The sequence below is a fragment of the Pezoporus occidentalis genome, unplaced genomic scaffold (genome assembly GCF_034315485.1).
Source record: "Pezoporus occidentalis ecotype Australia unplaced genomic scaffold, CSIRO_AGI_Poc_V1 ctg23, whole genome shotgun sequence".
NCBI lineage: Eukaryota > Metazoa > Chordata > Aves > Psittaciformes > Psittacidae > Pezoporus > Pezoporus occidentalis.
The window spans coordinates 8807686-8821971 of NW_026914180.1; the positions used below are offsets into that span (position 1 = coordinate 8807686).

General features: G+C 38.5%; 2 protein-coding genes across 6 annotated transcripts in view; one reads left to right on the plus strand and one right to left on the minus strand.

Annotated features, from left to right (window-relative positions):
- The window catches only part of PFKP (phosphofructokinase, platelet), a 45012-nt gene extending 41252 nt beyond the window's left edge, over positions 1-3760 (plus strand). For all 4 annotated transcript variants that reach the window (XM_062621544.1, XM_062621541.1, XM_062621542.1 and 1 more), the window contains 4 exons: positions 761-872; positions 1810-1909; positions 2538-2643; positions 3222-3760. In XM_062621544.1, coding sequence (XP_062477528.1) covers positions 761-872; positions 1810-1909; positions 2538-2643; positions 3222-3375 — 472 coding nt within the window. In that variant the 3' untranslated portion in view covers positions 3376-3760. The remainder of the gene's footprint in view (positions 1-760; positions 873-1809; positions 1910-2537; positions 2644-3221) is intronic.
- A 619-nt stretch (positions 3761-4379) lies between these two features.
- The window catches only part of PITRM1 (pitrilysin metallopeptidase 1), a 29318-nt gene continuing 19411 nt past the window's right edge, over positions 4380-14286 (minus strand). Inside the window, exons 18-27 of one of the 2 annotated variants that reach the window (XM_062621540.1) lie at positions 13416-13492; positions 12941-13106; positions 12717-12817; positions 11619-11739; positions 10749-10820; positions 9322-9434; positions 8660-8785; positions 7378-7523; positions 5412-5514; positions 4380-4854 (exon numbers count right to left, since the gene is read on the minus strand). In XM_062621540.1, the coding sequence (XP_062477524.1) occupies positions 4761-4854; positions 5412-5514; positions 7378-7523; positions 8660-8785; positions 9322-9434; positions 10749-10820; positions 11619-11739; positions 12717-12817; positions 12941-13106; positions 13416-13492 (1119 nt within the window). In that variant the 3' untranslated portion in view covers positions 4380-4760. The remainder of the gene's footprint in view (positions 4855-5411; positions 5515-7377; positions 7524-8659; positions 8786-9321; positions 9435-10748; positions 10821-11618; positions 11740-12716; positions 12818-12940; positions 13107-13415; positions 13493-14286) is intronic. The other variant, XR_009965371.1, reaches the window with a different exon arrangement.

The window sequence follows — 14286 nt, forward strand, 5'->3', positions numbered from 1 at the left end:
ATCGGCTTTGTCTTTTATAGTAGATACTTTCTTATGAAAGTGTGAAAACTAGCATAGATGTGTACCCATATAGTATGGCCTTTACTATAAAAATCCTGTGTAGACTTTAGGAGATAGCCACAGAATAAAACAGCTTTCAAAAATCAAAACATGTTGCTTAAAACAACAAATATGTACAACATATTTAAAATTACACCTTCTTAGGCAGCCTGAATCAGACTGTAACTTCTCTTTTGAGGATTTCAGTCTGCCAAATAGCAAATGGCTGAAAGAGGAATACCACAGTAAGTTGTATGGGGATACCATTGTATTTGTTCATGTTCTATTAAGTATATGGTTAGGGTGAAAAAATACCCTATGTTTCCAATATCGTTAAGGAATAAACTAAGTTACTATTCATTATTCATGCTTCTATCAACGGCAAAATGACAACATTGGATACTGATGACTTTTCACTTTAATACATTTTTTTTCTCTGCATAATGAACTTGTCAGACCTAAAATGATATTTTTCACTATTGTATTCAACAGTGGATTCCAAGTGATGTCAATCACTGCAATTACAATGTAGTAAAAGTAATGCAGACTTCAAAATCAGGAGCGTGTTACATGGAAATGAACATATGTCATTAGATGAAAATATCCAAGCCATGATTACTGGTATCCAGAAAACGGGAAAACATCTGTCATTCAGTAGCTGTAAGGACATCCCCTACTTGCTAGTATATTTGCTAACTATATCTGGCCTTAACTGTTACAGAAATGAGAACTGCAATGAGAACTACACAACTGATTTCATTTATCAGCTGTATTCTGAAGAAGGAAAAGGAGTGTTTGACTGTCGAAAAAATGTATTGGGCCACATGCAGCAGGTAAAAAATTACCTTTAAATTACAGACGTGTATGAACAAAGAGCATACACTATTCAAGCATTTCAAGCAAGTCTGACTCAGGATTAAAGAAAAAAAAGTGGATTTTTTTGTAGGTAACTTGTAAGTTTTTGTTAGTAATTTCTTCTTAGAAGTCGGTGGGAAAAAAAGGCATTACATTCGTAAAGATTTTAATTTTTTATTCTTCTGCCTATATTAATAAACAGTTACACTTTTTAAGAGATAATACAACTGTCATTATTGTAATACGTCTTTAGAACACACTTAATTTGCCGATCTATCTGTAATGTATCTGGCTTCTGAACCCTGGAAGATATGAGATTTCATTAAGAAAACATGTGCAGATGGATTGTTCTTGTAGAACAGACAGTAGGAAGCTACTCCTTGTACCTCTATCTCACCACACTGCTTGACAGTGGGCAAATAGTACTACAGTACTACAGTAATCACTACAGTATTGGCTACAATAATCACTAAGACTAACGTAGAGTGAAAAATACCATGTAGAGCCAAATGTCTTAAGTACTAGTAGTGAAACAACAGTCTTTCATTTTAAATCAAGTTATATGCATATTCCCCTTAGTCATATTTTTAGATTATTCAATGCTGAGGTTGGCACTTTCTGTGTAAAATTTAGCGAGGCTTATTTTGAAGGTCAAGACCAGCATTAGTCAAACAATCTGTTTAGATCTATTTGTAACTACTGCACATGATTTCAGTCCCATCTGCTGCACTGGAAATGCATAAAAAAGTCAGACTTTGTGTAACAAACCAACCCCAAAGCTGAAAATAACCAGTTCTGTTCCCAGAACACTATAAAGGCTGCTGTAATGCTTGGAGTGAAAGCAGCCAAAAAAATACAAAACAAACCAAGACTGGTTCAATAACTAAACTAAACCTGCACTCAATTTTCACACAGGGTGGTGCACCTTCTCCATTTGATAGAAACTTTGGGACAAAAATATCTGCAAAAGCTATGCAGTGGATCTCCAAAAAACTGAAAGAAACCTACCGCAAAGGTGAAGAAATATTTGATGCTCTCTCTTTTACTGTCTTTGATATCAGTATGTAAGACTACTACTTTGCAAACATATGAATATATATGCATTTATTAGTCAACATACTTCTTCCCTCTTGATTACCTTTTTATTGTTCAGTAGTGGCTTGCTGTGCTTCCTCAAGTGAAGTGAGTAATTCAGAGAGCTGTTTTCTTGTCTTTTAAGAAAATGCTAGTATGATTGCAGTTTTCATTGCATGAAGGAATTGGTGGTTATATAGTTACATCTGTTCTTCCTTTTTGTTTCATGGTGGCTACATGGGAGACAGAAAAAGGTAATATGTCTTCTTTGGGAATTTTCATAAATCACTGTTTACTAAAATCTAATGTAAAACTGAATGTTAAAGTTCAGTCTTATTATCGCTTAGTCACACAATTTTCATTGCTAATCACCAAAGCTAAACTAAAAAAAATGAAGATCTCCTAACCCTATTAAAGTACTAATTGATATTTTATCACTGCATTAAATGTTCAGTAACTGGAATTAAGCTACTGTTAAGCTTCCTATTCAGATTAATTAAAAAAAAATGGCATGGCATTTGCCCTTACAAGTGAGTAAGAAAGATCCTGAATTATTTCATTCTTTTTAGGAAAAGTATTTGCCAACACTGATGACTCAGTCTGTTTGCTGGGAATGCGTAGACGCAACCTCGTTTTCCAACCTGTGGCTGAGCTTAAGACTGAAACAGACTTTGTGTACGTATACGCTGCTTCCATTTTAAACATCTCTGCACAGGCTTCCTTTCACCACATCAAATGAACAACTTCTCCCCACTGCTGACACACAGAATTTGCTGGCCCTTTCACCCCACTTTTGTCTCTGGCCTACATTCAGCCAGCAATTCACTTTGATTGTTCACTTGTCTTTTCTAATGACTCCTCCCTTTGTGCTTTCTTTTCATCTTGTTTATACTTGGAAGTATCTTGTTATGAATTCTGGGATTCCTCTGTTAAGTAACTTTCTCATAATTCTGTCATAAAACTCTCTCAGAAATCTAGGCTATAATGCCTAGAATTACTTTACTTCTGGTACCCTTTAGTGGGGCAGCATTTTAAGGCCAAATTTAGTATTACACTTACCTATATAGAACATCTTCCAGTAAAATCTCTTCATTCCTTCAGTATTCTGACCTTATTTCTCCCCATTTTAGGACAATAAATATATCACATCCTGTTTATAAGGAATGCCATTACTGTTGGTATTGTCCAGTGTGTTTGTCTTGGCCACTAAGTAGATCACCTGATGTTTTTTCCCCACCACACTTCTCACACAGACACAGGATTCCCAAGGAACAATGGTGGCTGAAGTTACGACCGCTGATGAAAATCCTGGCCAAGTACAAGACTAGTTATGATGTCTCAGACTCAGGCCAGCTGGAGCATGTTGCTATGCACAGCCCAAAGGAGGCAGAAACCGGAGCTATCTAAAGGCATCACTTCTAGATTATTGTAATAGATGCACATTGTGAGTAACAATGCTTTAGAATCATTACAGCTTTGTTTTGTAACATTTAAATTATTGTACCAGCACTTTATGTGAAAGGAGACGTTCAGATGTCACACAGAGATTTTGTCCTGCATTTGTGTTATGTTTGAAACAAACCCTAGCATCTAATGGATAAGCACCAGTTACTGATACTACCCTTTAAGAGCAAGTGCAGCACCGTTCTATGCACTCTGTAAGTTACTCATCTCCTGCACTTTGATTCAGAGTACTTACACCCAAAAATAGGTGTAGATGGCTAGCTTTGTGTTGAGTTACAGGATGTGCTTAATGTATCTGAAGTGAAATAAAATTCTGCTGCAAACATCATGAGCGATGTGTCAGGAATTGTATTCACTTGCTTTTAGACAGTTGGGGGAATAATGCTTCACGAAGTATCCACTGTGTGCTCCAGTGAAAGAAAAAACGCACCTGCCCTATTGATGCAGGAAGCAGTCACAATACCAAATGCTGGTTGTGTTGCTTCAGAATTGGACTTAGAACTCAGAATTGTGTCTTCTTACATAGGCTTAAAACTTTTTTATAAGGGGAAGCGGTGGTGGGAAGCAAGCTTTAAAAACATGAGATCCATGAGGGTGTAACTGTGGTCTTTGTTGCATGATTCCTTTCTCTCAGCTTTTTCAAGACTATTAAAACACACTGATGAAAAACATAAAAATGGTTCTTCATGCAAGCTTATCTGTTAACTAGACCTTCACAAAATTTAAGCGCTAGCCAGTCTCATATCAAAATGTTGCCCAAATTGGCAAGACAAACTGAACTTTATTTTATACACTAATTCATTCGTGATGTGCCCACTACCCTGCCATTCACTGCACTCTCAGTGTGATGCGAGGTGCAGTGTACTGTCACGTACAGGGCTCCTGGCTGTAGGTGGTTTATGCAAAGGAAGCTGGAATTATCACACCAAAGAATGAAATCTGTCAGCATGAGAGACATAATTCTTTATATATCCAACAGCAAGCATGATTTCAAACAAACACCATTTAGAACTCTAGAGGTTTACATGTACAAAAATATTTAATTTATATAGTATTCATATGCAACTGGGAGAGTGAGTCTTCAATAAAATATTATGGTCTGTCTTTGCCATACAGCATGTACAATACTTGCTGTCAAACACTGGATGGTTAGAAAATTTTTCACATGGTTATTTCAAGAAGGACAGCTTTTAACTGTTTTTTTGGACACTGTTAAAAGCAGCAGTAAGCATTTAGGTTGGACCATAGCACTGTTAACAGTTACTAAAAAGCCTAATGAGATAGTCACACAGATTGGCTTGTTATTAGCTTGGATGTTCATCAGCAATTCATCGTTTGACCCAGGAGGGATCTTTGGTAATATCTGCATTCTCTGGGCCAAGCACAGCTTGACCACGAGTGCTCTTCCCAACTGCAAGGTACCTGTAAGCAAAAAAACAGAAACAACCAAAGTGCTGCATTCAGTTATCCCTAACTTTGCCACATAGTAAAAAAATACTCCCACCTCAGTAAAAGCACTGTTTGATACATACCCCCATCTGCCTTCACAGCATCTTTTGGATTTACAGTGTTTTTTCCCAGTCATCATGATACAATGGTCTCCTAAAGCACAGCCCTAACTATTCTATCTCCTTACCCTAGTATTCTTCCATAGTGGAATTCTTAATCTAAAGAGGAATTTGCAAGTCTAAAGAAGCACAAAATGTTGTGGGCCCAGAAGCCGGGAGGTGATGTCTGAGGGAACTCTCCAAGCAGTTTCTGGACCTTTCGCAAGCAAAATAATCACCTAAAAAGTCAGAATGTAGGAGGGAGTTCCATCTGCTAGAATGCCATAAGCAGGACAAAATTAACATCTCTCTCTATATTGTAAAAGCAAATACTGGAAGTGGAAGTCTGTGACAACTTTCACAAACTGTTTTCTTCTTCAGGTTATGCTTTAGTTCCATTTTTCAATATTTTCCTGAATTGAGCAAGCTTACTTGTTTGATACATCAACCAGGTTACCACTGTTGACAGCAAAAAGCTGTTCCCTGTGCGACTGCTTCTTTTCATCCGAAATCCCATATAAGAAATGATCCATTCCTAAGGAATAAACAAAACAAACTCAAGCACGGTATTGATGCCCTGAATAATCTCAGTGACACGTTAGTGCAAGCTAAGACCAGTACACGTCCTAGAAGGGAAGAGTAAGTCCTCCATTGGGCCATTGTTCAGAAGCAGTTATCTAAATGTAAATCAAAAAGGTTAGAATTGGGTAAAAATTAATTTTCTGAAGTAGTCAGAGTTTCCTATTTAGGGGAAAAAAATAATACTCTATTTTGGCAAGGAATTTAGTTCGTCAAAAATCTGAATGTAAGGGTGACCCAGAAAACCTAAATACAGAATCATGGAATAGTTTGGGTTGAAAGGGACCTTAAAGATCATCTAATTCCAACTTCCCTGTTGCTGAGCTGCCAGCCCAGATAAACATAGATCTTTTCTAGGCCCCATGTCAGAATGGTACCGCAGGGAATCTAGAGGCACTTGGTATCTTTGTGTACCTAAATCTCCAGAGTAATTCCTTAATTCTCTTTCTTCAAAAATTTCAACACTCTCTAATAGTATTTTAGCTAAAATGTATTTCATGAAGTATCTTTATTATGGTAACAACAAACTCCTAAGATTTGCAATCAATTATATGTGCAACACAAAGATTTGATCACCTGTCTGTACTACACACAGAAATCTGCATCCTAATGCTTTAAATGCTTTTGTTGCAATACTTGCCTATGGTATTTTAATATGACTATTAATATTATAGGTTCCTGAACAAACAGAGAACTCCAAAACAATCACAGCAAAGCTTTCTGTGAAGCAAATGACCGTAGGGTAAAAAAAAGCGGCTTGGGAGGACATCTGGCTACTAGCCCCACCTCTGGCCCCAAGCAAGGCTGCGTTCTAGGCTATATAGGGCTGTTCAAGTCCTCACAAATAACAGAAGCAGAAGGGCACAGGTAGCTCTCTGCAACAGTTTCCAGGCCTGCTAAACAACATTCTTTTCAGTGTTTCACTAAATTTGCTATAGCTCTGTTAAGATGCTTATTCAAACATCAAAGACTGCGAATCGCTGCTCTCACAAATGCCAGCATTCCATATGCATTTCACCCATAAGCACCTAAAACTAGTTACTTTTTCAACTGCCCAGACAAAACCCAAGTTCCATCAAGTGAATGTTAGCTTCATTTTAAGTTTTCTTTTTTAATAAGTTAGTGTTAATACAAGTACACATTAAATAATGCTAATTTTAACCTTGCAATTTCTTTATGTATAGAAAATTAACGTATTCTAATTCAGCAAGTTTTGAACTGAAATTAAGCTGAGAATGGGGGAGGGAGGGAGGGAGGGAGGGAAAGAGGAAAAAGTGAGGAAAGCAAAGCAGTGTGAGCAAACTGAAAAGATGTGAAGATACTGCCAAGCCAAGAGAAGTACGCAGATGCATAAAGAGGGTAACACCCTCTATCACAGCAGACAGACTTCTAGGCTTTAGCCTCTTCAAAAAAAACATGCACAATAGGTCAGTGACATGAATCTTCAACAGGCGTACTTGTGTCAGGAAAATAATCCTTCAGTGTTACCAAATCAGAAAAATCAATATTGCCTTTTATTGGCTTGCATTCAATGCCACTTCCAAGCCTTGAGTTGTTTCCTTAATCTACACCCAGCTGTAGCTGTATTCACCTGACATTAAGGAGCCACATGAATACAAATACTTCAACAGAGCCTGAATGCATGTGGTGTTTCTGAAAAGAAACAACAGGAACTGACTGCTTTGTTGAAACTGCAATTGTCTTACATCTGCCAAGTACAAATCCTACCTTATCATACACTTCAGCAAACTATTTTCTTCCCTTTAAGCTTAAATAAAAACAGAACATTGACAATGCTGGGGAGCTGATGAGAATGTACCTTTATCTGAAGGAGCTACTGGTGCATCTACAGCAGCAAACACTGCTAGCTTCGCTTCATCGATATCTTGCTGTGTGAATTCTCCAGATTTGGCCCATTCAACTGCTTTTTCAAATGTTTTCAAGGTGGACAAGGAATTTGGGTCTCTTAGAAGGGGAAAAAAATTAATTTAATTAAAAACTGCTTTGCTCTCATTTCATTCATAGTTACTGTACATCATACATACATACATGGATCGGGATTAAACCAAATGATAAACTTATTTCTTATGTACGAGAAAAGGTTTTTTTTTAAGAAATAAATGTTATGTGTGCAGAGAACTAGTATTAAAAAAGCTGGTAAACCAGCACTGTTTACCATGTGCTATCATTTTGCTTCAACAGCTTCATAAGCGTAACTGCCACTAATATCAACAACAGTCATATTTATGATATGCCCTATCTTCTCTAAGTTACTTTTCCTGCCACACCTGCTTTTGCTCTCTGTAGAACAGGTGCAACAGGTTAACAACTACTGAAATACTAACCAGGACAAGTTCTACCATGCTGAAGCTCCACAGAGAGGCAAAGCTGCTCAAATTTTAGCTAGGAATCCAACCAAGTGCTGTGCTAGGCTGTCTTTGTCATAGGAAAATTATTTAAGCCAGGACTGTAGCCATATATTTAGTGGGGATCAACTAGTCTTCAATACCTCCAATTCAAATTTCATCCAAAAGGGCTTTGGTAAGAGCAATGAAAAGTAACTGTTCTAGACTGGCAAAAAAAGAGGAAAAGAAAAGAAGGGAGAAAGCAGTTCTAAACTTATCACCAGCCATGCTTTCTGCTGAACCTCTGATGATTCCAGCCAGTTACCAAAGGAAGCTGTGTATTTTCAGGCTCAGGTCATTAGGGACCAACATTATTCTACTTGTCTCAAATTTTGAGTAGTCTTGAATTCCCTTTTTCAGGACCTCCTCAACCCAGGAAGCAACAAGTGAAACCCAGTTTTACATAACCTGGTAATGGGACAGCAAACACCTAAGTGCAGAAACACAACAACAGTTGCTATCAGCAGAGGCAAGTTTTCCCAAGGACACAAACCAGAGAAAGTAAGGAGGGGTTTATTATATACCTTAAGCAATTAATCTTAACATCATTAGCACTGAATCACTTTCTTGCTGTGTCATTCCTTTTACTGCACTCAGTCTTGAAAGAGAGCTACCATCAAGTTAAAAATAAGACACATGCAAGTGCAGTCAGTGGTCCCCTCAGACATGAACAGGAAAGAATGAACCCACTGTTACCTGTAGGAGTAGAAAGTGAATATGCCATTGTGACTAAGTTTAGCACCTCCACCATAAGCCCCTCCCTTCTCTCTGATTTCTCTATGTAGGAATTTAGCTGTCATCAACCGTGCAAGAATTCGAAGGCTGTAATGAGAGAAACATCAACAGCAAAGATGTTAAATGAACTGGACAACAGTAATGTTCTCAACGTTCACAAAGATCCCCATTTGCAATGTTCTGCTTCTTGTAATCTACAATAGTAATGATAACAATACTCAATATTTAATAGCAGCTAAATAATATGACACCATTCTAAGAGTAGCACTGTTTGGAACATTTCTTCACTATTTCCATGCTTTTCACTTTAATGAAATACAAGAGCAGCTTCCTAAACCTTGTTACATGCAGTAGGACTGCCAACTCAGATGCATCCAAGTAGGCAGGGCATTCTATTCCAAAGTCAGGGAACAGTAACCCCTCATTATTTAATCTCAACATTTACTAAAAACAGGGCATTTCTGGGCCAGGCCACACAAAGGTTGCTCCATTAAGATTTTGTGACAAATGCACTGCAAAGCATTTTCTCTTGACGTTCCATTTTCTGTGGTCAACCTAAGACTATCCATTTTGTTTTGTGCTGTGCAACACACACAGAAGCTCCTTGCTGGTTCTGCTCTTACCTTGCATAGTCTGCAGCTGTGTAGGGAACAGTTCGAATGCATTCCCCAACATAGTTCACTGGGAAGGGAAGTACAAAATGGGTCTTCATCTGACATGGTTTGAAAGTAGGATCCTAAGAGAAAAATGCATTTGTGTCACAGTTATTTAATAGTAGTGAGATGATTTATCCATTTGAGAACTCAAGACTTCTCTGGAACTATGAAATTCTGCCAAACACACAGACACACAATTGCTAAAGTTGCCACCTGACCTACACTGCAACCAGTGACATCTCACTTGTGCCCACATCAGTCCAGTACACAGAATTGCCTTGGAAACTAATGCATGTGGACACCGTACACATCAGCTACTCATCCTGGCACAGCAGCTTCTCAGATGTGCAGATCTTACAATATTACCAAAGAGTTTTGACTGGCTGCTGTGTCTTTACTTCGATTGAAACAAGTCTTCCTAACTCTCCACTTCTATGTCCACATATGTAGATGGTCACCACATCATATTTCAGTACATCTCTCAATTTTAGATATTGAAAACAGATTAAGAAACTGAAACCCAGAAAAAAAAATACAAACTAGTTATGAACAGCAGCAGCTACATGAATTTCTGCTCAAACATCCCCTGCAATAAACTCAATTCTTCCTTACAACCCCACGTCAAAACCTCCAGTCCTCTTCATGTCTCCAGGCCTCTGTAGCACTCACTTCTTTGTCTCTTTCACACATACTCCTGCTTGTACTTAAGCATGAGCAGAGCATTAAACACTTCCAGTGGCTATTACTCCCCCATTTCAATATCCCCCAAGGTTTTCCTAACTTGAGACCCATGCTGCAGCCTCTAACCCAATTCTGGCTGGTTGGGCCAAGCAGAGCAATGTATCTGTCACTGGTCAGCACGCAAAACCATGGGCTGAGCACGCTCTGCTTTCTTCTCAAAGGAGGACTCAAGGGTATGCAAAGGTGGTTTTATCTCCTGTAGCCAAATACAGATTTTCCTTTTTATTTTATTGTCACTGATGCTCTTCTGTTAGACGTCACTGACATTCAGAATCATTATGGGAGGAGAGGAAGGAAAGGACTAACTCGGAGTGACACCACACCAGCCTGGTTCTGAAAGAAACCAGGCAAAAAATAAATTAAGCATCACCTACAAGAGACAGCACAAGCGAGTATTTGCCTGCAGGCATGGATGTGGAGTTAGCTAAAAGATCTTCACATTGGAACCAAAGAGAAGACAAGAAAAAGGACACAGGGATTAAGGAGTACAATGGCTAGTTTAAGGAAACAATTCAGAGGGTGGAAGTGAAGGTCACCTTGTTTCAGTGGTGTGGTTCTAAACAGTAAACCAATCTGTAACAGCTTAAGACATAACAGCTTAGTATCAATAACAGCCCTGTAATGCCAGTATCCCCAACCAACAACGCACTTACATTAACTAGCTTCCTTGTGATCTGTAAACCAGTAAGCATTTCCCTTCCCACAGGTGTAACCTCTGATGATTTCTGCAAAAGACCCAGCCCTCATATTAAAAGAGGATTTAACAATTTAGACCAAGACTAATACAAATGCAACCCCTACCACTTAAACCTCTTTGAAACTATCATCAGGCTGTGTCTTCACAAACATCAGCAAGCTGCTCAATTACTTCCTCATATTTTAACTTCTAAGCAAACATCAAACAAACTACCTTTTGAGAGCAATCTGGCACCAAAAGACACCATGAAGATTAAATGAGTCCTGGGAAGTTTCATGCTATCATTTCCCTCATGGGTAGGGAACTGGGAGCTTACACAGCCTCATCAGAAATTAAGACAGATAAGCCTATTGACAGAGCAGATCCTTTGTCAACATTGCTGAATTTAGCATTGTGTGCCAAATGTCCTGAATACCCAAATAACAAAACAAATTCTACGTAACTGAGGAACTGCACATCATGCCCCATTTCCCTTTGGCCAACATTTCAAGTGAAGTTCAGCTAAAAAAGAAACTGCAGTTTTATGCAACAGAGAAAGGAAGAATTTTTTTTCCCCACATCCCACACAAAAGCAGTGACCTCAGGGTAAGGCTTGACAGCTGATCTACAGGATTACTACTGCTTACTTCATGGAGGTGAAGATAGCACCCATGGCAAAACACACAGCAGCTTAGCACAGAGCTGGCTCTTGCAAATTTCTTCAGACATCTTTTTATGGACACACTGTCTGAGTTAAAACATCTTCACCTGATTGCATAGGTGTCTTTACACAACACCGAGTCAACTGTACTTGATGCCCTAGTCACAAATGAAGTAATGTACTTACCTCAATCACATGGGGACGAACAGGTTTTCTTTCTTTTTTACTTCTAGCTATACCCTTTATAAATTTCTCTATTTCTTTAGCTGCTTCTGATATTTGCTGAGGTGCTGCATTCACTGAACATCTGTTAAAAATACACACAAAGTTTTTAAATACGTTGTGTTTTCAGGCTCTCCTTTGTAATTTACACCCCTTTTTCTTAAGCACTTTCCATGAAATCATCAGAAAGTTAGATCTGTGCTCACTGATAACCACTGCCACAGAAAAAAAAGCAATATATTCATAATCCAGTATTTGATGTGCCAAAAAAAAAAAGTCACAGTCCAATTGCTTTTCTGTTGCTTGCACAAAAACACTTTTGAAACTAAATTTTATCACCAGCTGTCAAACCACTTCTGTGAACAGGGCTGGACTACATTAGTTTTGCAAAATACAGATGTCTCACAAAGAACCTAATGCCCTCTGTGTTCTCACTTTACAGGCAGCCCTACCATGATTTTGAACAGTACAGGTATTTCCATTATTCCATTCACCATTTCATGCTTTGCAAAACAAAGCTTTCCAACTTATATCACTTCAAAAGGACCTATTTTTGGAACTTATTCATTGGACACTGAACACCTTAAAGTGCCCCCTTACTTTTTCCAACAAGGAGATTCCAGAATGTCACTGTTTTCCTTTTGGGAGGGAAAAAAAACCCAAAACAAAACAAAACCAAATCAAATTGTATGCTCGTGTTACAATACAATCTGTCCATATTTATTCAATGGGCATGTGTAAAGAAAAAAAAAATGGGGGGGGGGGTATGGGGAGGGGACAATTTTGAGTATTTCTGTAAAATCCCAGAAAAAGCCATTTGCACACTTTGGTATAACAGGTACACATAAAATTTACCTTAAGTTTCTCACACCTGTTAAATATTGAACAAAATAAGCCACAGCTACTACCTTGTAAATAAGGAGAACTTAAACTAGTAACATTTCTGTACAGACGACCTGTTTCACAAAATCTCAGTATTCCATGAACCACAAAATGCATATTCACAAGCCGTGGCCTCTTTTTAACCAAAATGTCCCTTTTCTTTTTTTAGCTGGAACTCACCTAATGTTGTCACTATTTAGTAAATACTTCTTAATGCGTGGTAGCTTCCGTAGTACTGGTTTAATATCAGACGTTTCTGCTATTCTCTTCATTAGCTTCACCTGTGCAAGAAGAGAAGGCAAGAAGACTTCAGATTAAGCCAAATAGAAGAAATGCAAAACCAAGCACTGCAGTTCCAAAGTTGAGGATTTGGGCCTTGCTGAAGGACACCACAATCTCTTCACCTGATCCATCCCACTGAACATTTCTTGCAGTTCTCCAGAAGATGTAAGGTTTTTGCTGGCTCTAATAGAGGCATATAAATGCCCAGAGTCTGGAATCCCATTTGACAGCTCCTGGGCAGTCTTCTTAACCAGCACTCTAAAATGCTCTTCCTCCTCAAATCGGGGACTGAAAAAGAGTAGAAGCGGTCTCTGGATCTGATGCAAAAGCATACCAATGGAATTTATAATACTGAATCATCCATCACCCCAAGTTCAACAAACAGCTTTTAAACTATTAGTTGTCCATTTAATCCGCTATACAGTCATGCAAATGATGGAATACTTAGGTTTAGAAACTGAGAGCCACTAAAGATATAGCTATAAAAAGAAATCCCAAAGTAGGATCTCTAAGAGGAGAATGGTTGGGGGAAGAGGGAAAAAGAGAACCCCAAAACACATGCAAAAACACAAACAAATGAAGCCCCATGTACTGTACTTGTTAAATATTTCACTCCATAAATGCATCATGTCTGGCAGATTTCTATCCAAGCACAGAGATGAAAAGAGCACACCCTGAAGGAAAAAATAAAAACAAAACACAAAAAAAACCCTTCACACAACACAACCAAAGCAATGGCCTGTGAAATGCAGAGTAACTTTTAAATGGAAGTGATACAATGATGCCAACCTAACGCTACACATCACAAAACCACTTTAAGGCAGGCTGTGCTACTAAAATCAGAGCAGACATGAAATGTGATTGTTCTTCACACAAAGCAAGCTTGTCACTTCCTCCTCCTCAACAGAAAGGAGCAGTTTAGAAAAAGAATTTCTTATTTTTCACGTAAAGCACAAATGAAACTGTTCTGGGGATGCACCTTTCTGCAAAATAGTCCCCCTCACCCAGCTCTGGAATCCATGAGCAGCAGGCCACAGCAGCAGACTCCCAGCAAGTCTGAGAAAACCCTAGGACTGTTATGTCCAATTCTAAGATCTAATGACCTTGCAAACGTTCCATGTTTCTGAACCACATCAGCAGTGACATACGCACTTAACAGCCATCTCTATGTATAACACCATACCATTCTGTTCTCTAACTTCTGCTTCCACATTTTTTTGCAGCACTCAGATACATGGTGACAGATGCTAGTGGAGCACTGCCTTAAAATGGATAACCAGATCAAGCACTCCCCCTACGCCAAAATATGAAATCACTGTAATGGTCCAATTTAAACCTTACACAAAAAAAGTACCAGTCCTTTTATGCACTTTTCTAATTCTTTTCATACAGGGTTTCCAATGCATATTAGCTGACCTTCCACCTGGAAGCCCTGACTGACAGTTAACTACAGAGCTGTTATTGCAAG